General features: G+C 43.5%; 1 protein-coding gene across 1 annotated transcript in view; it reads left to right on the top strand.

Moving 5' to 3' along the window:
* Positions 1-6,736: 6,736 nt before the first annotated feature.
* grik5 (glutamate receptor, ionotropic, kainate 5) overlaps positions 6,737-25,713 on the top strand; it is a gene marked incomplete at its 3' end in the record, with an annotated part of 126,643 nt that continues 107,666 nt past the window's right edge. Inside the window, 2 exon segments of the mRNA XM_080748588.1 lie at positions 6,737-6,893; positions 11,050-11,214. Coding sequence (XP_080604714.1) covers positions 6,782-6,893; positions 11,050-11,214 — 277 coding nt within the window. The 5' untranslated portion in view covers positions 6,737-6,781.

Raw genomic sequence — 25,713 nt, 5'->3', positions numbered from 1 at the left:
ACACACACACACACACACACACTCACACTCACACTCACACTCACACTCAATGACATTGAGTGTTACGGTTAACATGTGTGCTCTTGCAACACACACCACACTCTCACGTTGGTGAACTGTAAACTGACTGGTGGGGACGAATGAGCTCCCAGAATGCATCAGTAGAAGGAACAGTGGGTAGGGGTTTTTGGGGCAGCAGCAGCTCAGGAGGCAGAGAGGCCATCTTGGAATCAGGTTCCCGGTTTGAACCCTGGGACTCCAGTGTCCTTGAGCCAAGACACTTTAGGCCTAGAATTATTGAATGCTTTAACTATTGAAAAATAGCAGATATACAAGCTCACAGCGCGGCACCGAGTGCTGCGAGCTTCTGGGTGGTCCCTGGAACTAGAGGTATGGGGGTCCGTGGCCAAATACATATCATTTTGGGGGTCCTTCACATGAAAAGGTTTGAGCACCACTGACATAGTACTCTCTCAAGAACAGACTAACTGAGCTCCAGTTAAGTGAAAAGGACCCTTTCTTTGATGATGGCTGGCCAGATTGCTGACATAGAAACATAGTATTTTCAAAAATTCTTAGAAGGATTCAAAAGGCACTTATAGAATCGGGTCAAAATTCAAATTTTCACGATTTTTCAAAAATAGCAGATCTACAAGCCGCGCTGTGAGCTTGTATATCTGCTATTTTTCAATAGTTAAAGCATAAAATAATGATACACACTAATGTGTACCCGTTCTGAATGGGTGGTTTCTGCTGTTTCTGTAGCTATTTCTGTGTACTTCCGGTTTCTGGGTAGAAAATAAATATTTGGCGCCACTCATTACATATTTGCTCACTGTGTACCATTAGTTCGGCGTGAGGTGGCTTATCTAATTAATATTTAACGTTTGTTTTATATACTTTAGCATTCCTAAATTGTATATGAAGTAGGGCATTAATCCCCTCCCACCCCCCCAAAAAAGAAAAAGAAAACATAAAAGTTTAAATATGGAGATAAGAGGTTTCTGCCTGGTAACAGTGATTTCATACTAAATAGTGAGTGACATGAAGCTCTAGTGAGCTGCACGTTTACAGCCTGAATAAGAGACAGGAGCATTGTGGTCATGCTCAAACACACACACACACACACACACACACACACACACACACACACACACACACACACACACACACACACACACACACACACACGCATGCAATGAAAAGACCATCATACAGTAAATGCACCCACACACAGACCCACACACCCTTGTTGCTCACCATACCTTGTTGCAGTAAAAGAAGAGGCAGAGAGACAAAGATGAGAGGGAGAGTGATGCTTCAGTGTCGATTAGCTCATAAGCCTGTGACACGCTGAAGAGAAAATAAAAAATACAAAGAGGTCACATGTCTGCGTTGCTCCACCTCCATGTGTCATTTGTGATGCCACGCGTCGACGCTCCACAATGGAACCCAGCTGTGAGAGACGCGTCAACAGGTTTTGGCGCGTCCATTTGACGCCTCCGGTGTGGCTGCAGCCGTTGTAAACACGTTGGATAATGCCTGAGTGTCTGCAGTGCTTTAGAGGAAGTGAGGAGGAGTGGAGAGGAAGAGGAAGTGATGAAGAATTTAGAGGAAGTGATTTAGAGCAGTGGTCTTCAATGTTTTTCAGGCCAAGGACCCCCTAGCAGAGAGAGAGAGAGAGAGAGATGAAGCAGGGACCTCCACTACACAATTTGTCATAGATTTCATAGAGGCTTCATAGACTTGTTTGACACAGGGGGAGAGTTCCGCCGATTTAAAATGAGCCCAATACGGAACTAAAACTTCCTATGATTGGCCGCTAGTTGCGCTGTTTCCCCCCCCGGCCGATCGCAAAAAGAATTGTTCTCCATTGGACCCCATTCATTTTCCCCTTTCGTTTTCTAACCTTAATTAACACTTTCATACATACTTTATGGTACCTATCGCTAGTTAAAAATTGCCTTTCAATCACGATGATATGCGTTTTGTGAAAATAAGGTCCCGTTTATGTTAAAATTGATGATAAAGTTGCGGGGGGGCGTGGCCAACTAAACTGATACCAGCCGGCTGTGTTCTTCTTCGTGTGCTGTATTTCGGGAGGCTTCGACCACATTCTCCCATGTATCCCTGCGGTTGCACGTGACCGTTGGCAGCCAATAGCCTCCTCTGATCGCATTTCAATCTATGATGGCGACACCCATGCCAAGGACCCATCTTGTTTCATTTGCGCTGCATAGAAACCAATGGCGTCGCTTTGTCCATATCTTTTATACAGTCTATGGTTTGACAGCACTATCATCAGTGTGGTGTAATTTCTTTTTATACATTAACATCATTTTTTATAATAAGTATGTTGGATTCATGTCAAGAATGTGTATTTTCAGACATTTTAACCACTTAAACCCACAATACTAGTAAACCTGACCTTTGTCTTCTTTTTTCCCCCTCTATACCAAACCTCTTTGGCGGAAATAGCGTAAGATGTTCTCCCCCATCACACAAATATTTGGCGGAACCCCTCTAGTACAGTACTGTAACCCTGAGGGTCCTGGACCCCCTACTGAAGTGAAGACTCGCCATTTAGAGTGTAGAAGTGAAGAGGAGTGGAGAGGAAGTGGGTAAGGTTTGAGAATAAGTGAGGGAAGGTTGGATAGGGCAGGGGTTTTCAAAGTGGGTGACGGGGCACCCTGGGGTGCGGCGACGGCAGTCCAGGGGTGCCGCGAGATAATTTGATAATATTTGGAATTTATTTGGACACTTGAAAAAATATTTAGTATCATTTTAAACTTGAAGTACAAAGTTCAGTCAGTTCTAACCAAAATGGCTCTTATCGCAACGTTTTCCTCGCAACATAATCACTAAAATATCGTCACTGTCAGTCAGAAACCTCGTATCTCCAAGTTTCAAATGTGTACTTCTTTTGGTAAAGCAAAGCCCTGCTTCATCATACAAGACTGTCGCACAAATCTAGTGAAAACAGCCGATCTACAAGCACACAACGCCTCGCATCGCGAGGCGTTGTGTGCTTGTAGATCGGCTGTTTTCACTAGTTTAGGACATTTTATAGATGATGAATACAAAACGTAACAGTTTTGGACACACAAGGTTTCCACCCGACAACGACGATATGCTATAAACTGGGAGTGAAAATTATAATGTAGGGGTGCCTCGGATAAAAAAAATATTTATGGGGTGCCCTGAGACATAACCGTTTGGGAACCCCTGGGATAGGGCATGAGGAAGGATGCAGGGGTGTTGGGGAACAGAGATTGAGAACAGAGATGGTGTTGACTCTGGTATGCTAATCATCATCACAGCCAAAACAAGAGCAGGTAATACTGTAGGTAAACAGAGGCGGAATAGAACATGAGACAAAGACTAGAGCTGTAGTTTCCAGGACCCCCAGTTTAGTATGCATTAAGACCACAGACCCCCATAACTCTGACAGTGTAGAAATGGAACCAAATCTAACCTGTAGGTTCTATTTGTACACTATTGGAGTTACAGACCTGTACCCTCCCCAGCTAATAGGCCTAATTAGGAACCACATGTACCCCATGTGGTTCCTAATGAGGCCTATTAGCTGGGGAGGGGGGGTCCCCAGCTTGGAACCCCCTCGAGGACCACTGGGGGTCCCCGCCGGACCCCACTTTGAGAAGCACTGGACTAGAGGAAGCAACAGGGATGAAGGGAAAGAAGAGTTGGAGGGATGCATGGTAGCTGAGCAATCTGCTTAAACCTCACAACCTTTGTGAGCACACATGAATGTGCATGCAGGGTGCAATGCAGAGAATCTACACCAATGTCAAACAGTTATACATGTACACATGTCTGTGTGCGTTTATATGTAATCTTACACCACATGGAGAATCCTCTGGAGTCTCACACCAGACCACTTTGATGTACAGTGAGTGCACGCACGCACGCACACACGCACACACGCACGCACGCACGCACGCACGCACACACACACACACCGTCATCCTCCCTGTGGATTTTACTTTACATGTCTGGTTTGTGTTTAAGTACTGTATGTGTGTCTGTCTATGATGGGTGCAGTGTGAGTGTGTGTATGCATGTGTGTGTGCCGGTGGGTGGGTGTACAATAAGTCTGTATGAGTGTGTGTTTGATGTCTTTGCATCCATTAAGTATGCATGCAAGTGTGTGTGTGTGTGTGTGTGTGTGTGTGTGTGTGTGTGTGTGTGTGTGTGTGTGTGTGTGTGTGTGTGTGTGTGTGTGTGTGTGTGTGTGTGTGTGTGTGTGTGTGTGTGTGTGTGTGTGTGTGTGTGTGGTGTTGTGTCTGAGCTGCCTCGAGAGCCTCCTCGGTCCTGTCACTTCTAAATGGAAGCCCTCCCACTGGAGACATCAAAACACACCCATGTATGTGTTAGTACACACACAGGCTGGATGCAAAGCACTGGAGTGCCTCTCACAAAGTGACAGCAAACATCTTTATAGCCGCGGATTGGAAGTGGGAAGCTTTGCGTGTGTGTGTGTGTGTGTGTGTGTGTGTGTGTGTGTGTGTGTGTGTGTGTGTGTGTGTGTGTGTGTGTGTGTGTGTGTGTGTGTGTGTGTGTGTGTGTGTGTGTGTGTGTGTGTGTGTGTGTGTGTGTGTGTGTGCGCGCGCGTGCGTGCGTGCGTGCGTGCACTGTACTGGATGTGTCCTCTATTACACTGGTTCTCAAAGCTCATCTGCTTCAAAAGAGCTTGAGCTTGTTATTTTTGCTATTCGTAGTACTAAAAGTGTGTGTGTGTGTGTGTGTGTGTGTGTGTGTGAGTGACAGTTCATACATATATATGTCACGGTTTGTCAGAGAAACAGTACGGTCGAGAAACGGAGCACTCGTGGTGCGGCACGGGGCGGAACAAGCGGTCGCCACACCAACGTCCTCCAGGCGGAGCCGCTCGATTGTCCACGACATTGCAAGCGGCGCGAAGGCCAGCGGACCTTGGTCCCGCTCTTCACCCCCGAGCGCCGCAGGCGCGAGTGGCCGCGAAGAGCGGGCCAGGAGTTACGAAGCCGTGGTGAATGCAATCGTTATATTTATGCCCAGGCCGTAAGGCCTGGGCAAGCCCATGATAAACGCCCTGTCCAAGTGACTACAATGGAGCTAATGGCTAAGCTAGGCTAGGCTAGGCTAGGCTAGGCTAGGCTAGGCTAGGCTAGTAAATAAAGAAAGAGAGTCGCAAACGAGTGACGTCAGCGCCTTCACTAGTGAATGGCAGAGCAGTGGCTGATGTCGCCATCTGGTGGTGATTAGTGTGTGGTGAACGACAAAACAAGCGCTCTTACATAGAACGTCCTGAGTTACCCAAACATACTGTAACATATACATACAGTACTACTAATGTCTCTATTCTGGGCAATGGTGCAGTTTGGTTGACCGTCTAGCTGCGCTAGGCTAGAATTCAGCACCATGGCCAGAGTCACAGCTAGTCTCAGTGCCACTTCATGAATTCAGTTTAAACTGTGGTACAGTACATTGTAAGCAATATGCACACGCAAGCCATTAAATCCTTGTTTTTTACCAGTAGTTGGCAAGAAACTCGACAGAAGTCAAAAGATTTGATAGAAAGACATTATGTTTGTGCCAGCCATTTGATTTCAGTGACATGACTTCTGAGACATAATGTCATGGTCCCGCTAGTATCGATGAGAGAATTGATAAGCCAAAACCTTAGATATTGAATTCTCAGTAACTTTTAATTCGATTGTGTGATCTAATGGATTCTCGAGACCCATCCCCATTAGGGACCATGTCATGTCTTTGGCAATGTGGACACCCAGCTGTCATGCGCAGAATGCTGTTCACTACACGCTGGGCATACTGTAGGTCACAGCACCTCTCTGCAGCGTGTCATGTGATCAAACTCCCTCCACCTCCCTGGCATCCTCCTTATGGCATTTAGTGGTTCACTGCTTGCCTGGCTCCAGCCAATAGACCCGCCCACTCTCTGAGTGGACTGCTTCTCTTGGTCTGGAAGTGGCATATGACGCAAATCTTTCTATCTGTGTCTTGGCGCACCGACCAATGAAATCAATGCAAGACGGAGGAGGGGTGGGTCTAACTTTTGAAAATCAACAGAGACAGTGGAGGGAGGGGTGGCTCACCAGAGTTCTTAATTGTTCCCTTTGAACTTCAAAGGGGTTCTGAACTGCAGTCATTGATTGAGCCATACAAGTGTAAATAGCTCGTTAGTGCTCCTCTCTAATCAATGAAACATCAAAGACAACAACTTGATGCCTGTCATACAGGGGGAGGGGGAATGTTTTGTGTACACAAGTCAAACACAACCCCTCCCACCAGATCTCTTGTGATTGGGAATTTCACATTTTAAATCCCCTCCCCTTTTAAATCAAATAGAATAGGGACAACTTCAGACTCAAGCTCCAGCGCACAGAGTCTGAAATCAGGCTAGTTCACTGCTACTGTATATCAGTATGTTAATTGCACAGATTTCTGTGGATTGCATGATGTTATACTATATCTTTTCATTTCATTTTAAGTTATGCCCTTTAAGGGTTCGATGTTATGTCCACAGTAATAACAGTATACTGTGTCATGCCTGTATTACAGTACTGTTATTAATTTGCATGAGCAGGAGCAGAGTCGCATCAATTCTATCATTGCAATAAATGGTTTGTCTTGACGACTGTGTCTGACTGAAGTGTAAGGTGAGTGACGGTTGAACCCTGTTGACCGCGGTGTGTCCTCCCGTCCTGCAGGTGGGGGTACAGGCAGCCAGCAGACCGTTCTCCATGAGGAGGAGTAGAAGATGCCGGCTCTGCCAGCGCTGCTGCTGTCGACACACTTCCTCTCCTTCCTGTTAGTCACCATGGCGCCACTCTCCATCAGCCAGGCCCCTCTGCTGTCTACCGTACGCATGGGTGAGCACGGGACACTCCTGTCATCTGGGGTTTCCTTTCATATTTAACCTCAAAATACAGGTCTTTTAGTCACATTTCCATTTTCAAATTTTCCATTTTCAAATAGCAAAGATACCCGATTTACAAGCTCACAACTCACAATTTTCTAAATCGGCTTAAAGGACAACTCCGCCCTAAATCACTTCTAGGCTCATTTTCCTACTTATATTGATCCAAAATTACTGTCCATGGGGTCTATTACACTATTAGGCAGAAATGCCCCTGTTGTCCAGTTTTCCCCAGCAGAACCCAGCAGCTCTCATACAGTAGCATAGAGTGGAGCCTATAAGCCTATCGCTTTTACACTATCTGTGTGTTTCATGAATGTGTTACTATTAGTCATTACAAACACATCCATGCCTTGATGTACCACACAAGCCACCACAATCTCATGAGTCATGTTTTGGGCTGAGCATTCGGCACAACTGCCAATCAAAGTGACTGTACTGGCCAATCACAGGGCATCTTTTCTGGGACTTGGTAAAAAACATAAAAGCTTAACATCTGTTTAGTAGAGTGTGATGGCTTTTGTGGGACAACGATGGCATGGATTTGTTTGTAATGACAACTAGTAACACATTCATGAAAAATAAAAACATTTGACCACAACAAATAGCGTAATAGCGATAGGCTTACATAGGCGCCACTCTATGCTATGAGAGCTGCTGGGTTCTGCTGGGAAAACTGGACACCAGGGACATTTCTGCCTAATAGACCCCATGGACAGTCTTTTTGGATCAATATAAGTAGGAAAATTAGCCTATAGAAGTGATTTAGGGCGGAGTTGTCCTTTAAGTGGTGCCTCCATCAGCCAGGTCTCCTCTGCTCTCCGCCGTAGGCACGGCTGAGCATTGTCATCCCTCCATTGTTCACTCCCTCTCTTTCCACCTTTTCTATGTCTCTGTTCTTCTTTCCATTCTGTACCCTCTCTGTCTTCCATTTGTCCATTCTTCTATTCTATCAATCCCTTTTGTCCATGTGGTCTTTATACGCCCCCATTACTCTACCCCAGGGTTCCCCAATAGGCGGCCCGCGGGCCATTTGTGGCCCGCGGGGGGCTACTGTCTGGCCCACACCAACCCCAGTAATAATGGTGGTATAAGAGCAGCAACAACACTAGTATATCATCGTTGTCGGGTGGAAATCTTGTATCTCCAAATTTGTAAGTTCTTTCGCAAATCATACAAGGCCGTCGCACAAAAGTAGTGAAAACAGCAGATCTACAAGCACACAACGCCTCGCACCGCGAGGCGTTGTAGATCGGCTGTTTTCAATAGTTAAAATAATTAAAAAAATTATAAATTATAAAACGAACGGTTTTGGTACCCTAGACATAATTCGGCCCTTGGGGAAAACTAATTGGGGAACCCTGCTCTACCCACTTCCCATCTCTCCTTTTTGCCATCCTTCCACCTCCCCACTCTTTCTTTCTTTCTTTCTCTCTTTCTTTCTCTCTTTCTTTCCTGTCCCTGCTCCATCCCCCTGAGAATCAATCCAATGAGTATATCCAGGCTGTGTTCAGTGTGCATCAGGTGCCAGGGTGTAGCTGGTGGGCAGATAGATCCATATAGGACAATACAAATGTGAAATATACCCAAATGCCAACGGTGCCAACGTGCCCTTGAGTAAGGCACTGAACCCTGGAACTGCTTCAGGGGGCACTGCAATGGTCTGACCGCTGTGATGAAATGTCTGTAGGAATTACACAATATACTGTACTGTGTGTGTGTGTGTGTGTGTGTGTGTGTGTGTGTGTGTGTGTGTGTGTGTGTGTGTGTGTGTGTGTGTGTGTGTGTGTGTGTGTGTGTGTGTGTGTGTGTGTGTGTGTGTGTGTGTGTGTGTGCGCGCAAGTGTGCGTGCGTGTGCGAATAGGATGAGCATGCAAAAAATCTATTGTAAAGCAAGTGTAAAATGCCTATAAAAGAAAGCATCTTCTTCATATTTAGCATTTCATTGTAGGCTTAAAGATGCAATGCAATGTGGTATTAACAGAGATACAAAAATATATCCGTACACTAGCTGAAACCTAGCAAACCTAGTCAGTTTGCTACTGAATAAAAATGTATTAGAACGGCTTCTTCAAATATACTGGCTTTAAACTAATTCGTTTTGATGAAACTCTTTATGACATTGAACCTGGTTCTGTTTATGTTACATAAATCCCTGTCTAATATTTGTATGGGGAGGTTAGATTGTTTGAAGTGTGATAATAGCCTTCATACTGCTACGTGCAAATGTATATAACCATACAAGTTCATGTGACGACAAACCAATACATCGCAAATTCCTATTTAAAAGTCAGTAACATTTCTGTGACTGTCTTGTGTGCCACTGGCATGTTCTTGATGCGGTAAATCCCACCCGCCCGGTGTAGATTAAAACACATTTTACTCAGGAGTTATTTGCTACTACTAGTTGACTCTGGTCTTTTCACTCCCGTACGTAATCTATCAAGTTGTCATCTAACCTTAATCCTCTCTCACACCCCAATCTATGGCCCTATACATCTTCCTCCCATCCACACATACGTGATCAAAATGGTCTTTGACTTCCCACACTCCTCATCCCTCGCTTTCTTCCTCCTGTTTTTATCCCCTTACTGAGAGCCGAAATACTTTCAAGTTTTTGGAAGCATTTCTAAACACTTAAACCCCAGCATCCGTATTGTGGGTAAAGCTTTTGCTAAAAATAGCAGATGGACAAGCTTGCAACGTGTTGCAATAACAGAAAACAGAAAATACTCTAGTATAGAGCCCTGAGGGACTCCGGTCCACCACTTGGGATTAAGTGGTTAAGCGAGCGCCTGGTGTTGGGAAGAAAAACACTCTGGTGAACACACAGCCTAACTGTTGGTTCCCCAACAGTTCCCACAAGCTTTATACCCAAGACTTTCCCCAGGACCCAAGCTAGTGAAAATAGCTGATCTACCAGCTCACAAAGCAATCTACAAGCAACATTTGGAATAAAATAAGTTTTACAATAATTCAAAACGACATGTAGGAAACAAAAAAATCACGGGATGTTTACTTGTGACCCATAAAAACTCAGCGTTTGGGAAATAGAGCACCGAAGTTTGACAATTTACACATCCTACCTGATTCCTGTTTTTTTTCCCCCCATTCTGAATTCCCATAGACTTTTTTCATATCGTGTCAAATAAGAACTGCATTTGTTCCAAACATAAACAAATAATCTCAGTGGTTGGACTCTTATGGATATGAAGAATCAACTGATGGTGAGAAAACGCAAATGTTACTGTCGCCGAATTAGTTAAATTTTTGCAAGAAACAGACTGTTTCAAATATTAGTGACTGACTATCTTAAACGATACAGAGCCACCTCCCTGACAATATCACGGAGGCCGTTTGTTTATTTTTGGACCACAATGCTTATTTGAGACGATTTTAAGATTCAATGTTATTCTCCATAGAGAAATTACTTCTGTGAACCGGGGGATGAGCGAGTCACGTCATGACTTTGTTACTCTATAGCACGGGTTTTCAAAGTGGGTGAGGGGGCACCTTGGGGTGACGGGGCACCTTGGGGTGACGGGGCACCTTGGGGTGCCGTGACGGCAGTCCAGGGGTGCCGCGAGATCATTTGATAATATTTGGAATTTATTTGGACAATTGAAAAAATAGTACAAAGTTATTTTCAGTCAGTTTTAACCAAAATGGCTATTATCTCAACGTTTTCCTCGCAACATAATCACTAAAATATCGTCACTGTTTAAGCAGAAACCTTTACCTTTTGGTAAAGCAAAGCCCTGCTTCATCATACAAGCCTGTCGCACAAAACTAGTGAAAACAGCCAATCTACAAGCACACAACGCCTCGCGATGCGAGGCGTTGTGTGCTTGTAGATCTGCTGTTTTCACTAGTTTAGTACATTTTATAGATAATAAATTCAAAACGAGCGGTTTTGGACATACAAGGTTTCCACCCGACAACGACGATATGCTATGAATATAAGGTGCTGGGAGTGAAAATTATAATGTAGGGGTGCCTCGGATTAAAAAAATATTCATGGGGTGCCCTGAGACAAAAAAGTTTGGGAACCCCTGCTCTGTAGTAAAGTAAAGTAACCTTTCCTATGGCACTCCCCTCCCTCCTCTCAGCGGCCATCCTGGACGACCAGTGGGTGTGTGGGCGTGGGGAGCGGCTGGCGCTGGCCCTGGCCAGAGAGAACATCAACAGCGTGATGGAGGGGCCGGCGAGGGCCCGCGTGGAGGTGGACATCTACGAGCTGCAGAGGGACTCCCAGTATGAAACCACCGACACCAGTGAGTGCATGCATCAGTTGGTGCTCTTATGTATCTAGAGCAGGTGTTCTAAACCTTTGGGTCCCCGAATTATTTTGGGGGGGTCCCCAGATGATTAACTTAATGTGCAACATTGTTTTCTCAATCAGCAGTAAACAAACCAATATAAAGTGTAAGTAGAGGGTATCTGAACATTTCTAAAGTGTCAGAAATTATGAAAAAATAGCAGATCTATAGCAAAAATAGCACATCTACATGCTCACAACGCCTCGCTATTTTCACAATAGAACCACGTTACACAAAATGTAATGCTAATGTAACTCTTAGTGCTTGTCAGGGTGGGGAGGTCCCCAGTTAAAATGTGATTATTTTGGGGGTCGCGGCCTGAAAAGGTTGAGAACCACTGATCTAGAGGAGGCGGTGTTCCCAAACCTTTCAGGCTGTGTCTTGTATTTAGCAATTTTAAACAGGAAAATGAAAAAGAGGGTTTAATTACTTTTCCATTCCATACAGTATAGCTACTCTTGGTATATCGATGTCAAGGTGCGGGCTTGTCCATATGTTGAAATATAATGTCCATGTATTTGCTAGAGAATCACAGTGTTTACTTATTTATATCCATAATAATAGATTTCTCCCTTAAAAACATGCATTATTGACACGTTTCACACAGATTTAATTTCTTTGCTAAATAGTTACTATATCGCGATTTTAAATCATTGAATCGAAATGTATTGTATCGCCATGATGAACCAATATCGTCCATGTATCGTATCGTCAACCATGTATTGTGATGTGTATTATCGTTGTTAAAATGTATCATTCCCTTCTATTTATCTAATCTGTATTTTCAAGTTTTTTGCCTCGTTCTTGGGTAATATTTGACAATTTGACCAATGTTTGACAATCCTGTACAGTATAGTTTTGACACAGTAATGTTTTTTCTTATTATTATTAACTCATACAGTGCCGCCGGCCACAAGGGGCGCTAGAGTGCCAGACATTTCTCTATAGACCTTCGCTCTAGCTTCCGTCGACACTGTCCCAAGTGCCTTGGGATTTCACTCCAGCCAATGCTATGGGTGACTAGAGGAGGAAGCTAGCTGACACGTAGCCAAAATGCTAACCCATTTAGAAGCCCGATCTAAAGCTATTTCAGTCGCAAAAAACTTTCTCTTTGGGTCTGGGAACACAATCCGGAGAAAATCCTGTCTAAAGATGTGATTTATTATTGGAGTGGGCGGCGCGATGCGGCCGTTAGCGAGACTACGGCCCGTGTATGGCCGAGTGTTGGCCCGGACCATGGATGGACGTTTAGACCGGGGCTCCGTTGAGGCCTCCGATTAAATAATTCATTCTATTAAATATCCCGGACTAGTTCGGGATAGGCACCCTGGAATACGTTGCGCCGCCGACAGTATAGATTGAGGTTTTTTTGGGGGGCTCTAAACTTTATTTTAAACCATTTTCAATGGAATAAATCGTCGGACCATCTAGCGTCTCTCGTTGGCTAGCGCTGGACGAGCAAGGACCACCCACGTTGCTCCAAGCAGCTCGGGGTAAGTAAAATAGCAAATAAAATATTGTATTGGATTGAAATAAAGCCGAACTTGTTCGGGATAGGCACTTATAGGGTTAAAAAGGCCTTTAAAAGGTCCTTAAATTGACACTTTAGAAATGTGCAGATACCCTGTATAAACTTATACTGTTTGTTGGTTTGTGTACTGTTGAAAGAGAAAGCAATGTTGCACATGAAGCTAACCATCTGGGGACCCCCCAAAATAATTTGGTCCCAACCCCCAGTTGGGGAACCACTGATCTAGAGCAGTCGTTCTCAAAGTGGGTTTCAGGGACCCGCAGGGCTCCCCGGCAAAATGAGGAAAAGTTTACACACATATGCCCTACTGTATTTTATACAAAATGTATCAAAAATAGTGAAAATAGCTAAACTACAAGCTCAAAATGCATCACATTCTGAATCGTGCAACATTTTTTGCCTATGTCAGTTTAACTTTTTTCCATCTACAGTATTAGATGTACAGTAGTATTAGATGTACAGTATTAGATGTATAGTAGTATTAGATGTACAGTAGTCGTCTGCGCTAAATCTTCTCCAACAATAAATATATTCTCTAAAGCAGTGGTTATCAAAGTGTTTTTTTCAGGGACTAGCTCTAGGTTCCTTTATGGGGGTCTAAATTTACCCTTAATAAAAGTCTGTAACTGGGGTGACTGCTGGCCTACTGGTCCAGGTGCATACCACTTGTGCATTGCCACATAGGCATGGATGCCTGGTGGCGTCGCCGGTTCGATTCCCGATCTTTGCTGCGTGTCGCTCCCCATCTCTCCCCCCAATTCCTGTCAGTCTACTGCCTATGTAATAAAGGCATAAAAGCCCCAAAAAACTAATCTTAAAAGTCTGTAACTGGGTCCATTTGGTTCCATTTGTGCACTGTCAAAGTTAAAGGGAGACCTTCAAATTTCAGAGTTTGAGAACCATTGCTTTAAAGGTTGTTGCCATCACAAAGTCTTTTTGACCGGGGGCCTGCGGCCTTAACACGTAGCAATTTGAGGGTCCTTGACATGAACATGTTTGAGAAGCACTGACCTTAGAGGGTCACGCGTCCTGAGCGCCGACATCAGAGCAGATCAGAGCAACATTAAACCCAGGAGGCCAGCATTGATGTGTCTTTGATGTGGAACATGAGCGTGGAGCTTTTAACAGGTACTGCTACCATCCTGGAGCCCCGTGGTATTTGAACTTTTTGACGAGTCACGAATGTCACTCACACACACACAGACGCACGCACGCACGCACGCACGCACGCACGCACGCACGCACGCACGCACGCACGCACGCACGCACGCACGCACGCACGCACGCACGCACGCACACACTCAGACATCCATATACGGCACTGTTTCCCAAACAGTGGGTCGAGACCCCAATGTGGGTCGCAGGCACATTTGTATGGGTCCCTTTATCCCTAGATTTAGCTTTTAATTATAATTTTTTTCAAATCATTTTCAAAAAACATTCCCAAAAAAGCAAAATCTTTCATGAATTAAAAACAAATTCAATGATTTCTTTCAGTATTTTCATGAAGAAATCAAAGAAAAATAAGAAATGACAGAAATTAGAAAACAAATGTTTAAGAAGTAGCCGATCACAACGCTTTGTGAGCTTGTAGATCAGCTGTTTTCACAAGTTTGGGTCCCGGGCAAACGTCTAATCTCTCTTTTGGGTCTCAAGCTAAAAGGTTTGGGAACCACTAGATATACGGTATACAGTGTGTATATAGTAACCAACTATGCACCAGCTCAAGACCAGGTTATGCACTGCTGCCATAGGAAGGGAACTGCATTGACATCTCTAGGGTTCATAGACGGTATAGACTAGCAGCCAGAACAAAGAATCTCTCCACAAGAACATTCTTTGAGAGTCACTTTCATTCTGAGAGTGTAAAACTGGCACCATGCATTTCATAGTGTACACACAGGCTCCCTGTGTTCCATCGCAGTAGGTCACTGACCCTGCCACAGGCTACTGGCTACTCCTCTGTGAGAGGAGTTCTGTGCATGTGCATTATGTGCATGCCTGAGTGGTAGGCATTTGTGTGTGTGTGTGTGTGTGTGTGTGTGTGTGTGTGTGCGTGCGTGTGTGTGTGTGTGTGCACGCTCCAACATAATTATGCTCTATGTACACTTTTTTCCCTTTTTTAATTATTATTATATTTTACTAGTTCTTAGCTTATAAATCGGCTATTTTCAAATAGCCAAAGTATATAGAGTTAAAGTGGTCAAACTGATTTTGATGGGGACCCCCTGGACCCCCTCAAGGACCCCTCTTTTAGAACCATTCTTAGTTGACAGTCAAGAGACAGAGTCAAACCCCCAAAGGTTGTAGTACAGTACTGTATGTATTCACATCACACAGCAGCATACTGTACAACTGGCCATGTTTCGCATATGAATTATTTGCATCAGTTCATTTGGAGGCAATAGAACATGCACTTAACTTAAGTCAATTTCAAAGGGATGTATTTTTTTTTTTAAGATTTGTTTTGTGGATTTTATGCCTTTATTGATAGGACAGTAGACTAATAGGAAATGGGGGGAGAGATGGGGAGTGACATGCGGCAAAGGTCGTCCAGATCAGGAATCGAACCAGCGACGCCGCCAGGCATCCATGCCTATGTGGCAATGCCTAAGTGGTATGCGCCTGGACCAGTAGGCCAGCGGGTGCCCCTCAAAAGGTTGTATTGACTCAAAACGAAAGAAAGAAAACATACTGTACCGTGGTTCACCATTATTCATTTGCATGCACGAATGCAATCCAGGTCATATACAGTAACAGAATTGACTTAATTTTGGATTTCCTGGTAAAAAACAAACAAACAAAACATGAAAGCAGCGCAACCACAGTTCAGTTCGTAGTCAGACACATGAGCATGCATGCCTATTGCCTACGCAACAATGGCACATAGACACACACACATGCACAGCACACTCGCACACAAGCACGCACGCACGCACGTACGCACACAGTCCAGTGGTTTGAAGCAAGGATGATTGAGTTGATCATTTGAAATGCCACCCAAATGGCATGAAATACAAAAGCCAAATTTAAGCCTGGTAACTATTAGAGTAAACACAGTAAAGTTGCATGACCTATTTCCCATTATAATGCTTCAATCCCTTTAAAGGCAGCCAGGAACGGCTCACTATATTTAATACTTAACATGATGTAGAGTGGTGGTATAATCTTACAGTATACTTAACATGATGTAGAGTGGTGGTATGATCTTATAGTATACTTAACATGATGTAGAGTGGTGGTATGATCTTACAGTATACTTAACATGATGTAGAGTGGTGGTATGATCTTACAGTATACTTAACATGATGTAGAGTGGTGGTATGATCTTATAGAATACTTATAGTATACTTAACATGATGTAGAGTGGTGGTATGATCTTATAGTATACTTAACATGATGTAGAGTGGTGGTATGATCTTATAGTATACTTAACATGATGTAGAGTGGTGGTATGATCTTATAGTATACTTAACATGATGTAGAGTGGTGGTATGAACTTACAGTATACTTAACATGATATGGGGCCATTCCCAAAAAATATCTGTGACAGATATTTTGTATCTGTATCTTACCATCCACTTGAATGGAGACAGATATCTTTTATTTATAGATGTGATAGTTTACTTTTGGTGAAAAAAGCCTTTATATATCGGTATTGGATATTAACTCTTTTACTGCCACAGAATTGAACAAAAAGCTCAATCCACTGCCAGCTAAATTGAGAATTGTCGCTCATCTTTGAAGGCCTACTGGAGAAATTTGGTTTCGACTATAAAGACAACAATTATATGGCAACGAAGAATAGAATGTCTACTTTGCAACAGAAAAAGATTTCGAGTTTTTATCTTGTTCTGTTCATTAGCTAGAAGCTGCAGAATGTGGCCTAAAAACAGCTCTTTGAGAACATAAAGCTGAGAAAAATGCATTTTTGTGAAGAATACATTTTCAGACAGAAATCTCTCTTTAGCCTTTTATTGTTGGCTTCAGTAACATCACACCTATGATCAGTGGTTGTTTACAAACAAATTCAAAAAAATAAAAACAAGAAAAAGTGTCTTTTTACACACTTTTAGTGTGTAAGAGAAGTAAGAGCAGTAGTAAGAGCAGTGCAGAACATTGACACAGTGACATGAGCTTCAGCCTGAATCCTGCTTCAGCTTTCAGGGTTCTCTTTATCTCACTGTGACACTACTGTGACACTACATGTCTACAGTACAGAGTGTATATGTGTGTGTGCGTGCGTGCGTGCGTGCGTGCGTGTGTGTCATTCAGCCTGCACAGGGCCTGGGGCTCCATTCTGTTTCACTCCAGCCAGGCTCCTCCGGAAGGGCTCCACCGGGTCTGCTGAACTCGTACACGAGCCCATGGTCGATCTGTAAATTATACAAATACATAATTACTATAAAATACATGAAAAATAGTACACCTTCAAGCTCACAACGCGTCACAGCAGAATGCGTGGAGGTTGGGGGCCTACTATTTTCATCAAAAGGCCGTTTTAGAAATGTCAACCCCTGCCTCTCTAACATTCTATGCACTTCCTGCTTACCACACAAATATATATATATATATATATATATATATATATATATATATATATATATATATATAGTAATTATGTAAAAACAGCATTCATGGTCTGGAGAGGGCACTTTTTACAGATGGATAAAAGGGCAGGGGCTCAAGCCCCCTTTGATGTCTATGTGAGCATGTGCATGGTGCTAAGTCTGATTTACAGAAAAAAGTTTGTTTTTCCACGATGTGGAAATGAAGAAGTAGGCTCATCATCATCGTCGACTCATCATCTAAAATCATAGCCAGGAAAATATCAAATAGTTTATATCTAAACAAATCAATTTACAATTTTGACATTTAGCAAATGACTTACAATAAGTTCATATATAACATAAAATGCAGTTATAGTAAATAGTTACCATGCATTTACTGTCACAGTGAAATTCCCTTTATACCCTGTATACCTATATAAAATGTCACAATGCAACATAGCTCTGTTTACACAAAGCTGTACTCCCTCCAACTGTATATATGTTCCCCATTTTCAACAGTTTTTGCCAGACCCATGAAATGGGTAGGCCTACATAAGCAAATGTCTGTCCGGGTTTTCTATATAAAGGGTATATATGATGATGACATGATGATGACATGCCTACAAAAGGCATGATGTCATAAATGATGATGACAGACAGGGGGTCTGGCACAACCAGGTTGACCTGGTCTAGTTATTTGTAACACTTGCTTTGGCAATGTAAACGTATGTTTTCTCATGCCAATAAAGCTCCTTTGAATTGAACTGAAAAGCTACATCATCAGCTACTGATGATGATGATGATGATGATGATGACGATAAAAAGAAACCTCTCCCTCTCTCTCACACACACACGCATCGTACGCACGCACACACAAACTAAGCCAATAAATCCTAAATTCCCATCAAACTAGACCAGGTCAACCTGGTTGTGCCAGACCCCCTGTCTGTCATCATCATTTATGACATCATGCCTTTTGTAGGCATGTCATCATCATGTCATCATCATATATACCCTTTATATAGAAAACCCGGACAGACAGACAGACCGACATTTGCTTATGTAGGCCTACCCATTTCATGGGTCTGGCAATAATCCTAGTAGGCTGTGCAGTGCACGTACACTACACGCGGTACGTGCACGCGCGTGATAGGAACTCCACGTGTGTCCTGAGTAGCGACAAAAACAAACCAAGCACGTGGATCCTAACTGCTTGGATCAAGTTACTGATCCGGTCCGGATACGGAAACATTTCTTGCATGTATGTGTACGTGTAAATAGCCGGATGCAGTAGGCGGGCTCTAGACCGGATCCCAATGTCGGAGTGGCAACACGTCGCAATGGAAAACCGTTACCCTATCTCACTGATCACTGACCATCCCCCCATCCCAGGCTTCCAGTTCCACACGGATGCTCTGTTATCACACAGTATACAACTATATACAGTATACAACTATACAATACATACATGCACTGGATTGGAAGTCTTACTTTGGACAGTAGGATCGTGGCCTCTGTTCTCCGAGGGGTCTCTACGCGGAAGCCATTCTTCATTGGCCAAATCGCCCAGTTCGTCTGTCTCTTCGCGGCGGTGGCGGCGGTACATGGGTCTCTGCTGCTGCGGCGATGTGAGCCCCCGGGCGGGGGGATCCATCCTACACGGGGGTCGAGCTCCGTCGGGATCGGTTTCCACGAGGCTCTTGATCCACTTCTGGACCCCGGTTCTTCGCGACTGGCACCATCTTCAATCTTTTTATCTTCAATACCAACGGCTACAGTGATCTTTTTCTCTTCTTCATCATCATCATCATCATGATCATCATCACGACCACCACCACCATTCGTGGGCGCTGCCTGGTCCTGAGTCACCAACGCGGGTAGGTTTGTAATCCTAATTCTAACAAAGTTTGTTTCTATCCGTGGATCTGCTCTGCTGCTGGCTGCTGCTCCGGCCAGGGGGGGAGGGTCGCACTTCGGCGGAATGATACCAGCAAGTTGAGGCTGAGTTGGCCTAATACATCTCAATATTCTAGTACTGCTAAATACTACTACCTACTACAATTACTATACTACTAATACTATAAAACAACTGATTTCCGACAAAATGATCGCTTTTACCAACGTTTCTCTCTCTCTTTCTCTACTAACAGCCCGATGCATAAAACAATATAGTCCCTCAGGGCTGCTAGCAGCTAGCAGTGGCGTCAGTTCAGAACAAGCTAAGGTATGGCAACATGACTGGTGTCTGGTGAAGACACCAGTCATGTTGCCATACCTTAGCAACAGGCACGATGAAAAGTACATTTTTATTATTTCCCCCTGTCAAGGTATGGCAGCTGCATACCCCTGCCATACCCAATTGACGCCCCTGGCAGCTAGCCTAGGCAGGCGCAGAGTCGCTCTGGGCAGGCGGAGCCAGGACAGTCTGTTTACTTTTTTTTTTTATGAACGGTTTCCGGCTGTCCTCAAAACGACACCACGACCAATTATGCATTCAAAAGTTGCGCAAGGACGTCTTTTATCATAATCCATAAAAAACATCAAACGAACGAACGGCCGTATTGGCCCTACTCGACCTCAAGAATTGGGGCGAACAGGAACGTTCAAAGCAGTATAAGAGTTAAGAGTTGGACAATTTCGGAAAATCTGATATTGGCAAAAAAGCCAATATGGAACATGCCTACTGTTTTTTTTTTTTGAATAATATGTTTATTAATTTTTCAAACATACATTTTTTGGACAACAACACACTATACAACACACAACACTATACAAGAAAAGGAAAAATAGACAAACAAACTGAAACAACAAAAACAAAAGAATAAACATAACAAGCTCAGGCAATAAGATTAATACAGATGAGCGAAGCACACAATCCCCAGCCCCCCCACGACCCCCTCAGAATGGAGAAGGCAGGCACCCGAACCAGATCGGAACTAGATTCACTGAGCACAGTTCAGCACCAGTCAGGAAACTTCAAGACAAGCGAAACAGCGACAGATAGAAGTCAAGGCCGACATGGGAACCCTTTAAGCACAGCAGCAGACAGTGTGGGCCCGATAAATCTTAAGTAGGGGTCCCAGATTTTATAGAAGGCGTCTATATTGGAGTGTAACATACATGTTATGTATTCACAAGGAATACATTCCATTATAATATTGTGCCATGACTTTTTGGAAGGAGCAACATCCTTGATCCAAAATAGGAGAATATTCTTCCTGGCAGCGAACGTTAACACATTGAATAGCCTCTTATGATTGGCATTGACAATATGACCATCTGGGAGACCAAGTATAAGACACAAGGGGTCTGGTTCTATGGGGACACCGAAAATGGTTGACAGTTCTGTTACGACATCAGACCAGTAGTTCTGGAGCTTCACACATGACCAGAGACAATGAGCGTAATTACCAATTTCTGTTTTGCATTTGAGGCAAAGTGGGGACACACTAGGATCCATTTTGTTTTTAAGGACAGAAGTTATATGTATACGATGTAATATGCGGTACTGTATGGATTTAGTCCGATTGCAGACAGAAATCTCCTTTGCGTACGTCCACATTTCATTCCAATCAGCATTATCGATAGATATGTTGAAATCTTTCTCCCATAGCTGTTTGACAGCATGGGAGTTTGTGGAGGAATTTGAATTCAGAACTTGGTAGAAAATAGAGATAAGGTTTTTAGCCAATCGGAGAGAGAGAGTACTTTCCACCTGTGAAGCCGAACAATTGGTTAACAGTGAGGTGTCTTTAGTAATAAAAGCTCTGATTTGGAAATACCTAAAAAGTTCAGGTCTCAATAAACCAAAACGCTGCTGCAGCTGTGCGAAGGACATCAAAATTGGACCTTTAAATAGATCTCCGAGCTTCCTGATGCCCTGTGCCCGCCAGACCTCGAACCCCCCATCCTCATAACCTGGCTTAAAGTCGGGATTACCCACTACTGGCGTAAGAGGAGATGTTAGTTTAGAACGGTTCTCGATAGAACGTGTAGCCCTCCAGGCCCTAATTGAACACAGTGTGATGGGGTTAGAACATAGTTCCTTCACAGATTTAAAGTCTTTGATAAACAATAAGTTCCAAAGTGAGCATCTAGATTGAGAGGATTCAATATCGAGCCAAATTGAAGATGGGTCAGGAATACGCCAGCCAGTAAACACCCTGAGATGTGCAGCCAGTTGGTAAAGCCTAATATTAGGCAGATCTAAACCACCATCCGCACCGGCCATCTGAAGCTTGGCCATTCTCAGGCGAGGCTTCCTCCCATTCCAAATAAAGGAACTCAACCAACCCTCTAACTGCTTTATGACCTTGTTTGACAGTAAAACAGGAACCATTTGTAAGGGATACAGTATTCTCGGGAGAACGTTCATTTTGATAAGGGCTATTCTACCCAGCCAAGAAAGCGGTAAAGGGGCCCATCTGACTAAATCCGTCTTAATGGTTTCTAGGAGAGGAGGGAAATTAGCTTGGTACATCTTATCGAATGTAGGTGTTATAGAAATCCCTAAGTAAGTAAAACCAGCGGGTGACCACCGAAAAGGAAAGGGTTCAGATAAGTTCGGGATAGAAGTTAATGTTCCAAGTGGCATAGCTTCAGACTTAGTTAAGTTAATCTTATACCCCGAGAAGGCGCCAAATCTGGATATCAGTTGCGTCAGACATAAAACAGACGTGCGGGGTCTGGAGAGAAAGATTAATACATCGTCAGCGTAAAGAGTAATTTTGTGCTCCCTTTCACCGATCACAACACCAGGAATCCGGGCAGACTGTCTTATTGCTTCCGCCAGCGGTTCAATAGCAATTGCAAAAAGCAGCGGACTGAGCGGGTCTCCTTGAGGATTCCCCCGTTGGATGGGAAAGTTGCCAGATCTAAGGCCATTTGTCAGAACTGCTGCCTTACGAGAATTATAGAGAACTTTGACCCAGTTGATAAAATTTTCACCTATGCCGAACTTCTCAAGCGTTAAGAACAGATAGGTCCATTCAACGCGATCGAACGCTTTCTCCGCGTCAAGAGAGAGCACCATAGCGTCGTGATCAAAGCTCTGAGACAGCTGAATGACATTGAGAAGTCTCCTCATATTGTCATGGGAGTTACGTCCTTTAATGAAACCTGTCTGGTCTTCTTTAATAATGAAAGGGAGCACTTTTTCTAGGCGCATAGCCAAAATTTTGGAGAGCAGTTTCTGGTCAGAATTAAGCAAGGCAATAGGCCTGTAGGAGGCGCACTTCTCGGGGCATTTTCCTTTCTTGAGGAGAAGGGAGATGTTAGCTTCACGTAGGGACTGAGGCAATATCCCGGTCTCAGCCGAATGGTTAAACATAGCCAATAAGGGGTCTAAAAGAATGTTGTTGAATTCCTTATAAAATTCACATCCGAACCCGTCCGGCCCAGGGGCCTTCCCCGAGGGCATACACTTCAGGGCAGCCAGAGCCTCCTCTTTAGTAATCGGGGCATTTAACATAGTATTCTGGGCATCTGTAGTATTAATGAGGCGCAAGTCTTCTAAAAAATTCAACATATCTTCCGGAGGGGCACCATCAGGTTGTTCGGTTTTATAAAGGTTAGAGTAGAACAGAGCAAACTCCTTGTTAATAGTTTTGGTATCAAAAGACCTAACATTATTGGAGTCCGAAATGGCGGCTATTGTTTGAGAGTCAGCTCTCTTTTTAGCCAAGTTAGCTAAATACCTGCCGGGCTTATCCCCAAACTCGTACATCCTCTGTCTGGCATATTTCAAAGAATGCTCAGAGTCTTGAATTAAAAGAGTATTTAAGGCGGTACGAGTGGCAGTAAGTTCTTTAAGTAGGTCCGGGCTTGGTGCAGAAACATGTTGTTTTTCAAGATCAGCCAATTTGGATTCGAGGAGTTTGCGCTGTTCGTCCTTTTTACGTCTCTTGGAGGCAACATAAGACATAATCAATCCACGAGTGTATACTTTACACGTCTCCCAAAGGAGAGAAGGGTCATCTGTGGTTGATGAGTTAATTGAATAGAACACTTTGAATTCCGAGGAAAAGTAAGAAATGAATCTGTCATCTTTAAGAAGAGACGAGTTAAACCTCCAGCGTTTTGATAGTGCCCTTTCCTCAGAAAGAGAGTAAGTCATATATATAGGAGCATGGTCTGATAAAACAATACTTCCGATCGTACAGGAGGAGACCAAAAACAGTTTAGAGGAGGGGATAAAGAAATAGTCTATTCTACTGTAGCTAGTATGAGGAGCACTAAAAAAGGAAAATTTCAAATCGGACGGGCAAAGGGCTCTCCAGACATCAGAAAATCCAACGTCTGAACATAAAGATTTAAGAGTCCTGGCCTGCCTCGTGGGGGGAGTCGTACTAGGTGGGAGTTTATCCATAGAGGGATCAAGGTGACAATTGAAATCCCCCCCCACAAACGAATCCCCAGTGGCCAGGATTGCAAATTCTGCAAAAACCTTGGATAGAAAATCAGGTGAGTACCCAGGGGGTGCATAAACATTCATGAATGTCATATCTTTACCTTTAAGAACACCCTTGACAATAACATAGCGGCCTTGGCTGTCCACTGTAGTAACAAGGGATTTAAAAGCAAGATTCTTATTGAACAGAATAGCCACGCCCCTACTGAATGAGGAATAAGCGGTAGCAAAAACCTGTCCCACCCAATTCCTTTGAAGCTTAACAATATCCTTGGCCTCCATATGAGTCTCCTGTAGAAAAGCAATAGAAACGTTCTCTTTCTTTAAAAAGGATAGAACCGCCTTCCTCTTAGCTAGTTTCTGTAGGCCCCTGACATTCCAGGAGCAAAGCTTTATATTATCCATATTGGCCATAGAGAATGAGCAATAGATTAGTCAGATTAGGCCTAGAGAGGCCAGGGGACATGTCATCCCCGCCCATCAAAGAGAACAAACCTGCGTGACCTGAGCTAAACAAAAAAGAAACATATAACACATACAGTACGTAGAACACATAGAAACATAGAAACGCCCTACAAGAGAGGGGCATGTCCCCAAATGTACAGGGACCAAACATCTTATCAGAAAACCTTCAAACACACCCAATGCAAGACTACACCTCTCAAAAGCCGCACTCCCGCACTGGTAAATACCACAAAAGAGAAGGATGAAGAAAAGAAGTATAGGTTGTTATAAAAAAATATATATATATAAAAAAGAAAGGATGTACACCTATGTACCCATATGTACTCTTAATATGCACAAGGATGCGCATACATGCACACACAGCGTGAGCACAAGCATGCGCACCCATGCACCATGAACAGAGCAAACAAAGATATTTGTAGAAAGAGGATAAATAAAAAAAAAAACAACAGGATGTACAACCATATATAAATGTGTAAACAAAACATATACATGAATACATGAGTGCGCACGCATGCGCCCACAAGCGTGGACACATGCATGCGCATCCACGCACCAAGAATAAAGCAGCTCGAAATGCTTACTTCTTCCAGTAAGAAAACCAAAACAATCCCCCACCCCCCACCCCCCCCCCCAACAAACCCCTAAATACTGTGAAACTGTTGAAAGTATATACGGGTAATTATAAATAATAAAAACAGCATTGGTTATAAAAAAAATGAAAAACAAATAAATATCAGAAGTTCCAAAAAGTAAAATAAATAAGGCATTAAACAAGCTATTCCACTTAGAAATATATCCAGTCTGTCAAAAAAGGCACTTAAACATCCCTAAGGCTATCAATCCCAAAGCTAAAAAAAAACTAGTCTCAAAGAGCCAGGGTTACCACCGTAACCTGCAGTATAATGTGGTGCAATTAGTCCGTCGAAACGAGAGGGGGCGCTATGTTGCCGGCACATAGAGTTCACGGGTGATGACGTGGCCGGACGGCCGCGACCCGGAAGCGGAAGTCAAGCAAGCGGCTAGCAGCCACGATGTGGCTAACAACAATGCTAATAAAAAAAAACGTATAGGCTAAGTAAAAAGGGGCCGCATTTATAAAAAGAAAACGTCAATAAAAGCATTCCAACGGCATCGGACAGAAACGTAAAGCACCACATGCTCTTGTACTATTGTCCACGAAACAGGAACATTTAAATAGCGACAGAGGATTATGAATAAATAAAAACAAAACACGGGAAGTATGGCGGTTAGCTCCCCCAGCAATGCGAGAGACAGAGCAAATGTCGTAATAATAAAGATATCAAAAAGTGGAAAAGAAACAAAACAAATGTCGACGTGTACAAGCTATATTAGTCCTAGTACCATCCATAATGACAAACATGAACTAAAACGTCAATTGGGTAAATAAAAGGGGAAAGTATGGTACTAGGCGCGATAGTGGTAGCAAAGTGAAAACAAAGAAAAAAGTGGACCAGAAAAAAATAAATGTCGACATG

Source organism: Nannobrachium achirus, assembly GCF_963921795.1.
Source record: "Nannobrachium achirus genome assembly, chromosome: 2".
Lineage (NCBI taxonomy): Eukaryota > Metazoa > Chordata > Actinopteri > Myctophiformes > Myctophidae > Nannobrachium > Nannobrachium achirus.
Note: the sequence above shows the minus strand (reverse complement) of the source record. Positions and strands in the feature narration are given on the sequence as shown.